Source organism: Pan paniscus, chromosome 3 (assembly GCF_029289425.2).
Source record: "Pan paniscus chromosome 3, NHGRI_mPanPan1-v2.0_pri, whole genome shotgun sequence".
Lineage (NCBI taxonomy): Eukaryota > Metazoa > Chordata > Mammalia > Primates > Hominidae > Pan > Pan paniscus.
In genome coordinates, this window is record NC_073252.2 from 164,537,620 (window position 1) to 164,553,436 (window position 15,817).

General features: G+C 32.7%; 1 protein-coding gene across 4 annotated transcripts in view; it reads right to left on the bottom strand.

Annotated features, from left to right (window-relative positions):
* SPOCK3 (SPARC (osteonectin), cwcv and kazal like domains proteoglycan 3) overlaps positions 1 to 15,817 on the bottom strand; it is a 496,712-nt gene that overhangs the window by 40,872 nt on the left and 440,023 nt on the right. For all 4 annotated transcript variants that reach the window (XM_055111986.2, XM_055111987.1, XM_003821795.3 and 1 more), the window contains one exon: positions 11,864 to 11,983. In XM_055111986.2, the coding sequence (XP_054967961.1) occupies positions 11,864 to 11,983 (120 nt within the window). The remainder of the gene's footprint in view (positions 1 to 11,863; positions 11,984 to 15,817) is intronic.

A 15,817-nucleotide genomic window follows, 5' to 3' on the forward strand; every position in this document is an offset into this window, starting at 1 on the left:
GCTAAAGGCTGAGTGTAGGCTAAAATGACAGTAAATAACCTCTGGAAACCACAAAAAAAAAGAAGAATTCATAAACATTGACAGACATGACTCCAGGATCTCAGTGTGTACTCTCAAAGAAGACTTAGGGCAAGATAAGGGACCCAAGAAACTACCTGAGAAGCAGAAGCTGCTGTGGGAAAGGTATGAACTCCCAACCACATCCATCTTCCCTACATACCTTATGGAAGAAAACCTTAAATTCCTAGGGGTAAGCCCAATATCCTGTCACTCTCTAGATATAGGTGAGGATCCCTTGCACCAAAGGAAAAGAGTTAAAAACACAGCTGTACCTGGGAAAGGATCAGGAGAATATCCTGAGTATAGACCATTAAAGAACCTCTTCCACTAAGGGGGCAATAGGATTTCTGAGAAAGTCCTACCTTTGAGATTCAGATACACAGTATCTTCCTAAAGCTGCAGCTTAACAAAAATATGAAGGAATGCTCTCACTACCAGAGCAGCAAATGTTGCTTAAGAAGTGCCAACCTTCTATCAATGGTGGAGGGGTACAATCAAGAAGGGGGACCCTCTCTGAGGCTCAGTTGCAAAGGAAAAATCAAGAAACAAGTGGAGAAAAAGGCTGTGGCAAGCCAGTCTCACGCTAAGCACAAGGCAACGCTATAGTTACTTGAAGCCTGAGATGCAGTGAGGATAACAAGAAAAAAACCAAAGCCAAAACTTAGTTTAATTTTCAGAATAGACTGGCTCAACTGCCGTACTAAAAGCCATGCAAAAGAAGAGGCATCACTAATTCCAGGCACAAATGTTATTTACATCCATCTCTACTGTTCTACACAATACATCCAGTTTTAACCAAAAAAAGAGACCTGTATAAAAGGAAGAAGAAAATAAACCGACAATAAACACTGCCAAGAGACAAAGCACTTGATAGAACCAGATTAGAAATAACAGATGTAGACATAATCAGAGAAATACTTTAAAATTACAATGATTAATAAGTTAAAGGCTGTAGTATAAATGGCGAACACTTGCATTAAAACTAGAGATGGAAACTATAGGAAAGAAACAAATACAATTGTTTGGGAGGAGGAGGCAGAGGATGATAAGGAGAAAGAGAAGAAAATAAAACAGAGGAGGAGGAGGAGGAAGAGAGAAGACAAAGGAGGAAGAAGAAGAAGGTGAAAAGGAGTAGGAGGAAAACAGAACATAATAGAGCTGTGGTTATTATCAAACAATCTAAGAGAGAAGTAATTAAAATGTCAGAAGAAGAAGAAAGAGAAAAATGGGGTCGAAGAATATTTCAATGATTAATTTAGAGTTCTCCAAAATTAATGAAAGACATCAAACCACAGAGATAAGAATCTTAGAGAACACTAAACAGAATAAACACCAATCAAACAAAGAGATAAACAAACAAAATCTAGATGCACCATCGTCAAACTGTTTAAAGAGTGATGAGGAGAAACATCTCTAAAATAGATACATATTTCATCAGAGTAGTAAAGAAAATAGCGGATTTGTCAGCTGAAACCCACAAGCCAGAAACAGCGGCATGACAGGGGTAACATGCTGAAACAAAACAAAACAAAACACAAAGCTCTCAACCCAGTATACTTTACCCAGTGAAAATATATTTTAAAAAAGAAAGATGAATATTTTTTAAGTTTTCTGGATATATAATATCTTTACACATTTATGGGATATGTGATATTTGGATACAAATATACAACAAATAATGACCAAATCAGGGTAATTGGAGTATCTGTCATCTCAAACATTTATCACTTCTTTGTTTTGGGAACATTCCAAGTCCCCTTCTCTAGTTATTTTGAAACATATGAAACACACAATAAATTACAGTTTACTATAGTTCCTCCACTGTACTATCAAACATGAGATCTTATTACTTTTTATTTGTTTTTGTACCCATTAACCAACATACATCACATAATGATAAAGAGTTCAACAAGAAGATACAGTAACCCTAAATGTATAATGTATCTTAAAAGAGTCTCCAGAATACCTGAGAAAAAATCTAATAGAACTGAACAGAGAAATAGACAATTACATCTGAAAACATCAACGCTGTTCTAAAAGTACTCACTAAAGTAAGTAGATAGAAAAAGAGTAAGGGTATAGATCTGAAAATCATTGTCAACAAACTTGGCATAATTTATATTGACAGAATCGTCCAACAAATAACAACAGAATACATGTTCCTTTTATGTGCAGATGGGACATATTCTGGACCATAAAATAGACCTCAACAAATTTAAAGAACTAAAGTCATTCAAAGTCTGATACCGAAACTAACCAGAATTACAGTAGAAATCAATAATAGAAAGAAATATGAAAAAATAGGTAGCATTTAAAAAGAAAATGCAAGCATAAGAATAAACATAAATTAGCTGTAAATATATTATTTTTAATTCAATAAGGGTACATAATTTATTGCCAGAATCTGAGCTCACATTAATAAATTGTAAATAGGTTTAAAGATTTAAGTGCAAAAACATATACATTAGGAGAATATACAAATCAGTATTTTTGTGAGAAAGACTTTCTTAAAGAACATGAACTAAGAGATATTCAAAGGCAAAATAGAAAGGATGTAGTGAGAAAATATTTGCAGCACAATGAAATGTTAAAAGGTTAAAATAAACAGTAATAATAAGCAAGCTGGCACATACTGTGCATAGTATGAGCTTATATTTGCTAAAAATAGGTCTGTTTCTGTAAGCACATATCTTTGTATGAAAATGAAGTAGATTTGGTGGGGCATGGTGGCTCACTCCTGTAGTCCCAGAACTTTGGGAGGCCGAGGTGAGTGCATCACTTGAGGTAAGGATTTCAAGACCAGTCTGGCCAACATGGCAAAACCCTGTCTCTACTAAAAATACAAAATTTAGCCAGGCATGGTGGCACATGCCTGTAATCCCAGCTACTTGGGAGGGTGAGGCAGGAGAATTGCTTGAACCTGGGAGGTGGTGGTTGCAGTGAGCTGACATCATGCCACTGCACTCCAGCATGGGCAACAGAACGAGAGTCTGTCTAAAAAAAAAGAAAGCAGTATTGGAAAATCATATAACTCAGGCTGCTAACATTTTCTACCTCATGAAAAAAGGGAATGAATGGAGTTGGTGAGAAGATATTCTCTTAATATACCTCCACGTGTTATTTTTAAAAAATAAGCATGCATTACTTGCACAATCAAAATACAAAATATAAAAATAAAGAAAACGGAAAATATACAATGTTATATGGATTCTTCCTTGCTGTGATATGTTGAAAATCATTTAACACTCATTAATGTCTCAAAGGAATCATCATAAAATTAATAGCTTTCGTATTGGCTAGCATATGGTTCAAGGACTGCAGTCCTTGATGTTTTCTCATTAAACAACCCCAAATAATTTTTTTCTTAGTTATTTTACTTGTTTTTATGTATACTTTTTCTATTGGTTTTAACTATCACTTCTTGATGCTTTTAAGACACCTGTTTTGCAAATATTCAAGGATTTTATATATTACTCAACTGGCATTGGAGTAAAGTTTAACAGGAATAATGTTTATAATGGACTATAATTGACTAAATATATGTGGTAACATAAAATTTTCTGTTTTGTTTTATTTTTCTGCAGATTTCTTAACCTTTTCATTGTTTTTTTTTGGGGGGGGTGTTGTTTCATTTTGAATAGGTTCTGATAGTTCAGATGACTGGCTAAAATTGCTTAACACCCTACATGGCTTTATTTTGAAATTAAATATTTACATTATTGAAAACAGAATGTAATAAAGTTGACAACATTTCATTCACCCAGTGAGAAATGTTAAAAAATAGCCAATGCTGATAGCAATTGCCATTGTTTGGAATAATACAGTTCCTAAAGAATAAAGGATAACCAAAAGTTTGGTTCCTAGCAGATCCAATGCGGTAATTTCTCAGGACACGATAATGTAACAAAATAATTTTACTGCAGTACATCAATCACTTAGTACTTTTATTTTATAGCAATACTTTTAAACTACATGTGATTACATTAATTTAGCTATATATGAATCGTATAATTTCAGCAAAATTAAAATATACAAATCTTAAGACAATACCTTAGTAATACTTAAGCATATAATTAAATTTTATTATAAGGAGTTAAGAGTCTACAGAATAAAAGAGAATAAAATGCCAGATGTCTCAATAATTAGAACCAAAATAAGCAATGATATGGATCTCTCATTTTATTACTTGAAATAAGAAAATTTATCTAATCTTCTCAAATATTTTGTTTTCAAAAGATGAAGTCTCCTGCTATACCTAGAAGACTCCTAATTACATTAAAATGTGGCATTCTTTTAAACCATCTGATTCCAAATTCAGTCTTTCTCTTAATGTGAAGACAGCATGACATAAAGTGAGCAGTATCTTGGTAAGAAATTAGAATGTATTCATTTACCCTGAAGGTTTACGTAATTCTATCATTTTCTCTGACTGAGGAGAACATTTGACTTGTAGGAAAGCAGATATAAGACATTATCTTAATCTTAGTCAGACTTTGCTAATCTGAGGATTTTGCATATGATGCTAACGTCCTGATGCTCTCCAAATTGTTAAAGGGAAAATTAGTACAATGTCACTTTCAAGAATTATATATTCTCAATTGCAGCCATATTTTTAAAAGCCTGGGTATAGTATTTCAGCTATGTAATTTTTGGAGATTTAAATAATAAAACAAAATCAAGGTATCTTGATAATAGTAAGCACAACATATTCTTATTGAATAAAGCATCAACAAGCATTTTCATGCTAATGATAATAGGATGAGAGGCTAAATAGTTGCATTTCCTTCAACTTCTTATCGTAAAACACATTTTAAGATTTTTACCATCTTAGTTACTTTTCTATGATCATTCCTTTGTTTTTCAGTGATAGCTCTAAAGTAAATACAAACAAAATGTATTCAAGAAGCCTGACTTTATAAAATAAAAATTAGGTGTCGATTGTTAAAAAATAATGACAGACTGTATAAACACTATTTTTTAAAGCTATGACATTTTTGACCATTTTGTCAACTCAAATCATTTAGCTATGAAATATTTACACTGTCCAAGATTCAAGTAAAATACAATTCTTGAGTAATGACTGTGGAATTCTTTATGCAAATGCTGTAATACAATTTGGTTGATTAAAATCTCAGATTACTATCATAATGTGTTTAAGAGTTAAGTACAATTACTAAAATAGCTACTAAAAGGACTATATATTTCATTATATTTTAAATGTTAACTAATGCAAAACATATAGCAATGTTGATTTGATTTGATGGTATGTGAGGCTAGAAAATCCCCCTTTTTTATAGAACTATATTCCACTTTCAAGGTTCATTGACTTTTTTGAAAAAGCAAAATATCTTTCCATTTAAATTTCATTAAGATTTTACCCTTTTAATCCAATTCTGCTATCATCAGAATCTTGCCCTTTTGGAAACTATGTTATGTAGAAAATATAAGCAAGCAGCTACAGGCTAATTTATCACTCTTCTGAAGTTAGGACATTGTCTAGGTAACAATTTGTGATTAGACTTTTTGGTTTGTTCGTTTAACAAATTGTTATTGAGTCCCTACCATATGCCAAGGCCTTTTCTAGTGCCTGCAGGTTCTACAGTGGAAAACTATTGACCTTAGAGTGCTTATATTTTATTTGGAAGAGAGAGAAAATAAACTAGTAAACATTCATATATCAGGTAGCAATATTTGCTAGAAAGAATAATGAAGCAGCATAAAGAGGAGGTGAATGCTCTGGGGTGCTGTTGCTATTTTAGATGGGGTGGAAGGGAAGGCACCTAGTGAGGAATGTTTGGGCTACAAGCTGGATGAAGTGAGGGAGTGAGCCACACAGATACTTGGGGGAAGAGTGTTCTAGGACAAGTAAAAGACAAATATGAAGGATGTGCCTTTACTATGAGGAATTATATTAATCAAAAATTCTATAACACTTTCTGGAAGTCACAGAGAAGTCAGCAGGCAATGGTTAGTCCCTAAGAGTAATCTGTACTCACAGTTTTTAGCAATCTGGCTTATGATTAGGAAACAAATGAAGTCAGAGAGTATGCTACCCTTCTGCACTCAGCGTACGGATCACTAGCCGCCATGCAGTTAGGATATAAATACTAAGAATGAGATTATGATCCTGGATCATGAGATTAGGAAAAAGAGAAAAAAATATTATGGCTTAATTTGTATTCTTACCTATTATAACACAACTGGGAAATTAAACACAAATAAAAGGTATGTGATACTCAGGGAAAGAAAATAGGTTAAAGTCTAAAGACTAACTTAAATATAACAAGTAGTCAATTCTTAGATGACTTATATCAGGTTGACCTCTAAAAACTATTGTTTTGTAGTTCCAAAATTGGTAATTTCATAAGGTTCAACTTAATATTTGTAATCATGCTCAACAAGGTTTGGTAAAGCATTGGCCCTTGTCATGGCCACTATTTCCATCCAACTTTACTGGATTGTACCTATGGCCTTTATTGCCCTGTATTTGGGGTTGGAAAAATCACGTATCTAAGACTTTGCAGTGAAACGGAGTGCTGAATTTTTAAGACTATTTAAGGAGATAAAGTATTGACAAAGAAGACACATGTTAGCATCCTTTCTGCTTTCTCCTCCTGTGTGCCAAGCAGCTCAGCACCAGCTCAGATGCACCTCTTGAAGTCATTCATTAACTTTCCACTTGTATGCTAGTCTTTAAAGTTAGACCAAACAGATGTAAATATTGAGAATTCGTTTTTAAGAAACTATATATTCTATTCACACATATTCTAATATTATAGAAAACAAGCTCTATGGTATTTCTAGATAGTAAAAATGACCATTTTAATGAACATTACATTAATAATTTAAATGTAATTGGAGATACAGATTCATCAAAAGACAAAGATCTAAGTCAAAGGTAATATTGTACACATTAAACAATAGATATTAGCATTTAAGCATTCTTTGTACAACCAGAAAAACGTGTGATTTGGCCCTCTCTTGCATGTTTGCACATAATATCACTATTTTGACACTAAATATAAATAAGCACAAAATACTTTGTAACTAATAACTAATAAAAATAGAGATTGCTGTTAGAAGAAACAGGTGATTTGGTTAATTTTCTGATTTTAATTACTATTCAAGAATATATAGTTCTATTCACTAAGCATCAATAACAAATAATTTTAAAATTAAGTAAAATCATAAAATAAACAACATTTAATAAAAAACACAAACAAGTGTTTTTATACATTATTATGCAGGCCTACTGTGACGTTTTCTATATGAAAATGGAATGATTAGGCATAGGGTTACTAAGAATAACTCTGTTTTAAAAATTCAATTCACATAATTTTAAAAAGACTGGCAAAAATGACTGCTTTTATATTATTTAATAAAACATAGCGATGATTCTAGTGTTATCAGCATTAAATATAACATAGCTTACATTATTATTCTATTTGGATATATTTTTCCTAAATATATATAGGTATACTGATGCAATTGTTAGCATTATATCTACTAAGTGTTTGAGATTATAAAAAACATAAATTTGGCCAGGAGCAGTGGCTGATACCTGTAATCCCAGCACTTGGGGAGGCTGAGGTGGGCGGATCACCTGAGGTCAGGAGTTTGAGACTGGCCTGGCCAACATGGTGAAACCCCGTCTTCACTAAAAATACAAAAGGTTAGCTGGTGTGGTGGCACACACCAGTAATCCCAGCTATTTGTGAAGCTGAGGCAGGATAATTGCTTGAATCCAGGAGGCGGAGGTTGCAGTGAGCTGAGATGGCACCACTGCAGTCCAGCTTGGGCAACAGAGTGAGACTCCATTTAAAAAACAAACAAACAAAAAAACCCAGAAATCATAAATTTATTTTTAACCAAATTAAATCATGTAGATGACAAGCTTTATTTCAACAGTAATTATGTTTTTCAATAAAGCCAACTTAAAAAAATCTCCAAGAACTTTTGGTAATTTAAAATGTTAGAGGTATGTTAGATTAAGTTAGTTAATAGGTATTCCTCAATCACTATCTAATCTAACATCTACAACATTTTTAAAAAGATAAAACACAAAAGCATGCTTTGTAATTTATATACTTTTTATCTCTTATTTTTATAGTTTAGAGAAGCTGTATATACTTTGCTCTGTTAATAAACATGTTCATTCTTGCCACATTAAAATGATATACTATAAAGAAGTATATGAATATTAAAAATGTATAAAATTTATATTCATAATATCTGCTTATTTACTACAAAATGCTGACAAACCTTACAATTATCCACCTCATAATTATAGCTATAAAGTGAAAATTATTATAACAAAAAATTATAAATGATTTTCTTAGGAAAAATCATGACATAAGGCAACTTTGTAAACAAGATATACAAGACGTTTTTTAAAAAAACTATAGTGCTATCTTAATAGAAAATGACTAATCATCCTAAAAATGTGTAAAAAATGAATAAAATGTAAAAAGTATAAAAGATTCATGAAAAACATTTTTTCATCATCAATGCTGGCTAATTTTTAAAAGATTTCTTATAAGATTTTTAATAATAGTATCAAATATAATACTGATGCAAACCCAAAATTTGATTTTTCTCTCTTTATTAAAATGACACAATGTTATTGGATTTTTTTGTCTGCTATAAATAAGAGATTGTAAAATACATTTTTATTTGGCTTCAGTATAAAATGCCTGAAGACAAACATTCTATATCTTATCAGAATATTTTTCTCTGCCTTATGTTGACTTAACCACATCCTTAATTATTAAAAATACAAAAACTTGCCGGGTGCGGTGGCTCACCCCTGTAATCCCACCACTTTGGGAAGCCGAGGCGGGCAGATCACCTGAGGTCAGGAGTTCAAAACCAGCCTGACCAACATGGAGAAACCCCATCTCTACTAAAAATACAAAATAACCCGGGCGTGGTGACGCATGCCTGTAATCCCAGCTACTCGAGAGGTTAAGGTAGGAGAATCGCCTGAACACTGGAGGGAGAGGTTGCAATGAGCTGAGATCATGCCATTGCACTCTAGCCTGGGCAACAAGAGCGAAACGCTGTCTCAAAAAAAGATAAAAACCAAAACCAAAAACAAAAACACCCCAACATTTGCTCACTGTCATATTAAAAAATCAAAACCAAACTATGGGTTTTCACAAGAAAGACACTTAAATGAATATAATAAAGAAAAGCTGATCAAAGTTTTTAACAAAGATATTAAACAAATGTGATAAAATGGAATGTAGGGGTGATAACATTAATATCAGATAAGTTGAAAACTGTGCTTTTTAGTTCCCCCCATTTTTTAATGTTCAAATTCACTACTAATAAATAAAATACAAATTTAATTAACAATGAAATATAATGGCATATTCATCAGAATGGAAAAGTTAAAATGAATGGTAATATTTTTTGCTATTAGGGATGCAGGGAAAAGTTAACTCTCATGTCTTGCTGGTAAAAATGCAAAATGCCGTAAGCTTTTTACAAAGCAGTCTGGCAATATCTATTATCTTATGTAATTTAAAATGCATGCACATTTTGACTCATTGCTTCCACTGCTTGTAATCTTTCTCACAGAAATAAAAGCATAAAAATTGACTACAGTAATAACTGTCATGATGAAAATAATGAATATTATCAATAATCATTCCTAGGGCACTAATTGAGTGACTAAACTATGGTATGGGTACACAATGTAGTATATTGATTGCTTCTTTGCTTCATTCATTCATTAACTCCTTTCAGTTTTATTTAGTGAATAGTATATGTCAAACTCTATCCTAGGTTCTGGAAATACAGTGGTGAATAAAGACCTCTTACTACATTGAGTTTAAGTACTCTGGTTGGGAGAGAGAGAGAGACATTTAAATAAACAAGTAGATTATCACTATATTAGATCTGATAAATGCTCTGAAGGGAAAATAAAAATAGAAAGGAGATGGGAGTCTGATATTGGAGGGCTGGTTCACAAATTAAATAAGATAGGCCCAAAGAAGGATTCACCCGTAGGGTGCACAGATCTGAGGAGCTGAGGGAGCCGAGGGAGCCAGCCATTTCTTGTCTGTGGATTTGTCATGCCTATTCTAATGGATAACTTCCCTTTGGAAATTTTTTTCTAGCTGGCCTCTGACTCCTTCAAGCAGTATACATAATCCCGTGGCCCACTTTTTCCGATCCTGTCCAAAGATATTCAACTCTAAAGAAGTTTCTTATAATTAATCTACTACCTTTAGAGAGTCTCATGGAATTTATTGACACATGGAATTTATTGACAGAAAAAGCTAGAAAGGAAAATATTTGTGAACGTGTACAATTACCCAGGCACCTTGCTGAGTGTTGCAAATGTTCTTCAGTATCTATCTCCATATCTGGAAGGGTACATCAGTCTGAACTCAAGCTTAGGTTAAAGGAGAAATTTTAGCGCAAGCAATAAAAATGTTCAACTATGAATATTGGGAGTGGATATGAATTTTAAAAACAGGTGTGAACATGAATCTTTAAAAAATCAATATGTAAGCGTATGGAAGAAACCTTCTCCCCACTCCAGACATATTTTCTTCATAAATACAGAGGCAAATATACTGAATCATTATTTCTATTAGGCAAGTTAAAGCTCAAAGGCAACAAAATATTTACATTTGCCAAAAAATTAACCAATAAATCCAGAGATAAGCCTGAGGAACTCTCCTATAGGAAATGAAAAATACTACAATTTCTTCATGAAATTCATAAAAAGAAATATATGGATAGTCATTACGCATTCAAAGACAATTACTAATCTAAAAGTAATGGCTTAATTGCACTTCTGCATTAAATCATTTCACTATGTAAATTAGATTCGTAACTAAAATAGATTGAAATTGTAGAAAATTCCTTAATGTGAAAAAAATAAATAAGGCATTTTAGGAATCTACAGAGGATTATCTTACTACACCATTTTGTTAGAAACTGCACTTTGAGGGTAGCAGGTGAGAGTGGATGGATCACATCAGGATAGGCGATGAATGTCACACATCTGGCTCTTCTTTGTCAGCCAAGAGATGTGGCTTGTAATTGCTACTCCTTCCCCTTTTCTTGTGTTTTGGAGCACATGCTTCAATCTTTGAAAGATTCAGCCCGTGTTTCGATATCCTTTTACATGCATTACATGATAAACACATTTTTATACAAATGAAAATAATATAAAATGAAAAGTTTATAAAATTATTCATAACAAGTACCCTATTTCAATTTGTATTTCTTATTTCCAAGGAATTAAAAAAACTTTTAGAGAATTATACTGATAATTAAAAAAAATTGTAAGAGGTATATGGCTCCTTTTTTTCCTTCTGTGTTTTACTTATTTAATTTGCAGATATCCTCTCTTGTCTACTGATCCATTTCACACAGGGTCAAAATAGAGACACCAGCAAAGCAATCTTGGAAAGGCCACCATATGGGGGAGTTCTGTTGTATTCTTTAAAAATCTAAGTACTCCAATTTTTTACCTTTATTTTCTGTGTTGTTCTACTCTTTACCACCTTAATAAAACACTGAAGAATATTCCCATTGTTTCTAGTCTACTGAAAGCTAAACACCCTCTGAGGAGACATTCCCTTTTCCTCCAATCAGAGTTGTCCCAAATGCCTTATTTCCTTGCAAAATAATACAGGTGTTCTTGGAAGTAATGATGTTCTGATTTTTATTCAGTATATATGCAGTGAATAAATACTGAAATATGTATTTTGTTCTAAGTGGTTCATTGGAAATAAAACTTCATAACAGATACAGTAGCAATGATCAAATTTAGAAATCTTACTGCTTCTCTCAGGCCTCAGCAATGTTTTTGTCTTCTTGTTTTGACTTCCACTTTCATGAAGGGCCTTGAACCAGTCCCGCAATCTGTTTGCCACTTCCCTGAACTCCAGGTCACTGCATGCTAAAAACAGAGAAACAACACAAGTCTTGAATAATATCTTAGTATAATGTTAGTGCTATTTCTCTCATTAGTCCAATAAACTGAAAGGTAACAACGACTAAAAGAAAAAGGTGTGACTGCATTTCAGCTTTTTCAAAGTTAAATATATGCTTTAAAATAAGATGTAATATGACAAAAACATTTTACTCAATAAAGAAGTATTATTAGTGGAATTCTACTTGCGCTCTTAATTAGAATATGACACTTGGAGGATTTGTATTGGTAACATCACAAAAATTGAGTCATAATATTTATGTCATAAATACTTTTTTATGCTGGGGTGATAGGTTATCAGAGAAAATAAAGGGTTGAAAATCCAAAATGATCATTATACATTTATTGTTGGCCATACCTCTTGTAAGATGTCACAATTTATAATTCTTTATTCATATACTCAGTATATGTAGGAATGCACTATTATAAATATATACTGTTCCTATTTGATTTAATGCTATATATTTGTTAAGCACAGAAAAGAAACAGCTATATAACTTGTGATTAGGAAAAAACTATAAAATATTTAAGAAAGTACTATAATGTTTCTATCGGAAAAAAGATTGTACTGGCAAACTTTAACATTTGGAACTAAAGTAACTTCCTCTTTGTTTTTTAAAGATATCATTATTTATCAACAATTATATTTTTTAAAAATAGTTTATGCAATAAGCAATTAGCAGAATATGTGTGTGTGACTGGCTTAAAATATAGCATTCAAATTTAGTAATTTACTGCAAAAATATTTTGAAAATATATTTTGAAAGCCACTAATTGACATTGTTTAGAGGACATTGTTACTGCAGACCAATCCCTTGTGCATGCTGTAAATGTGCAATTTCCTCAACTAACAAGTAATTCATGCTAATACTCATTTGTCCATTTGATTAAAAATTATGCAATTATAGTACGTTTTATTACATTTAATATATACCATATACATTATATTATATGTATCATAAATAACATAATGTAATGTAATTGGATGTAATACCATCCCAGACCATTTCCTAGCTCTAAAGTAGGGGTATCCAATATTTTGGCTTCCCTGGGCCACATTGGAAGAAGAATTGTCTTAGGCAACAAATAAAATACACTAACAGTAATGATAGCTGATGAGCTAAAAAAAACAAAATGCAAAAACATCTCATAATGTTTTAAGAAAGTTTACAAATTTGTGTTGGGTCACATTCAAAGCTGTCCTGGGCCACATGTGGCCTGTGGGCCATGAGTTGGACAAGCTTGCTCTAAAGGAAATAATCTCCTAAATTAAAAGGAATCCCCCAGTACCTGGTATGGTGGGATGACCAAATTAGCCAATCATTGTGACATTTTAGAACACTGGAGACAAAATGAAGATCTTATAAACTTCCATGGGGGAAGGTAACTAAAATTGTTACATACAAAGAATAAGGAATCAGAAATGCCTTCCAATATTTAAATAACACTGAAAGGCAGCATAGCAACATAAAAATTATTTCATATTTCTAAGAGAAATCAGGTGGGAAAGTAAGGTAAAGAAATTTTTACATATACAGGATCTGAAAAACTAACCATCCATACAATCTTTCCCCAGGATGCTAGTACAATATGTGATACACCAGAGATTAAATCAACAAGAGGATGTCTGGGTCACAAGAACTAATGGAAGAGAGAGGTGAAGGGCATTTCTAGGAAGCTGGTGAAGGATAATTACAGAGTGTGTGCTCTGTGCCCAGTGCAGAGCAAGATGGCAGTAAGATTGAGATTTCTTGGCCAGGGACAGAGCAATGTACAGAATTCATTGCCATCCTTTCATCCAGGGAAAACAATAAGCTACAGTGAAAATCAAAGAAACCATCACTTTTACTGATAAGGTCCACCATGTCTGAGGCCGAGGTGATAATGTAAAAAAAAAAAAATAGCGCACTCTTGATATGAATGCTTACACTCTAGCCTGGTGTCTCTGTTTAAGCCATCTTGACATGGGTCTTCCGCTCCCCTTAAAGGGATAGGCACAAGAAAACAAAAACCTACTTGAAAAAGAGGAATTCTACATACGCATACATACTTGTGTAAGCATCATTATATCTCTAGAAGGATTTATATAAAGAAGTAACTACCAAGGGAACTGGATTAATGGAAGAAAGTGGTGTGAGAGAGTTTTATTTTTACCATTCATCTCTTTCTCCTTTTGAATTATGTACTATATAGCTGTATTAATGTTCAAAAGTCAACAAAAAATTTTTAAAATTAAAAAACAATTACAAATGCATCTAACCCTTGACCCAGCAATTCTGTTTCTTTTTCTTTTTCTTTCTTTCTCTCTTTTTTTTTTTTTTCTTTTTTTTGAGACAGAGTTTTGCTCTTGTTGCCCACGCTGGGATGCAGAGGCACAGTCTCGGCTCACTGCAACCTCTGCCTTTCGGGTTCAAGAGATTCTCCTGCCTCAGTCTCCTGAGTAGCTGGGATTACAAGCCCCCGCCACCAGGCCCAGCTAATTTTTGTATTTTTAGTAGAGACGGGGTTTCACCATGTTAGCCAGGCTTGTCTCGAACTCCTGACCTCAGGTGATCCACCCACCTCGGCCTCCCAAAGTGCTGGAATTAAAGGCGTGAGTCACCGCGCCGGCCCGTTTCTTAAAAATGTATCGTGCAGGTATACTACATGTATACAAACACATTCATTTAAATTGCGCTCTGTTGTGTATTCAGCACTTTTTTAATAGCAAGTTTGTTAACAGCATAGCACTCCATCATGTACACTATGGAGGTGAGATCTAAGAGAAGACCATGAACACTTATTGATCATATTCATCAACTCAAACAGTGGAGTATCAGCTTCTTCTTTTATAACACCATCAGCTAGTGAATTCATGTTACCTTGTCCAAATCATAGGTATTAGGTAGCACATCTGGTACTCCTAATTTAAAACAATTTCTATTATTTCAAATTAACATCTTTTCCTACCAAAAAACAGTATATCAGTAATATATCTACACAGGAATACTGTATAGTCACATCCCAGATTCTTAGCATTTATTATTCAGAAAGGTTCATGTGTAATGAATATTGATGGAGAGATTTCAGGAACATTTCAGTAACTTCCATAAGCCCAGGACATCTTAGCTTTGGAGTATTATTAAAAATAATACTTTACGTATAAAACTTTTGAAAATATTTTAAATAATTTTTCAATTTAATTTTCATTTGCCAATAATTAACCGATTTACTTTAAAATTGGCAATAATTTATCTGAAACCATTGGCCAAAACAGGGATTCTTGCCAAATTAGAAAGTTTAAACCATACACTTCCTGAAATTAATTAAATTTGATAAATATAAAATTTAAAAATTAATAAAGTTGATATATTTTATAACTAAGAAATGATTTATTAATAGTAATTATTTATTATTTTCATGTTGTATTTGAGAGTCAATAAATATTTTTTTCAGGTGCCAAACTTTTACATAATTTCTTACATTTTAATAGGCACAAAACTCTCTGCCTATTACAAAAATCTCCTCTCCTGGAGGACAGAGTCTCACTCTGTCCTCCAGGCTGGAGTGCAATGTTTCTAAGTGGCTTTTTTTTTTTTTTAACAAAGCTTTGATATTTGCTTTATTTGATCTTTTTTATTCAATACATGTTCAGATAAACCTGGCTACAAATATGTAAACAACAAGAAGAAATTACATAATCTCAAAGAACTCTTTTGGCTTTTTATTTATTTTTTGGTGACTTTTAGTTTATGATATCCTTCCAAGAATCTCTATTTCCTTTTCCTAGGCTCTAATCTTCCATAATGATGGTTTCCTTCT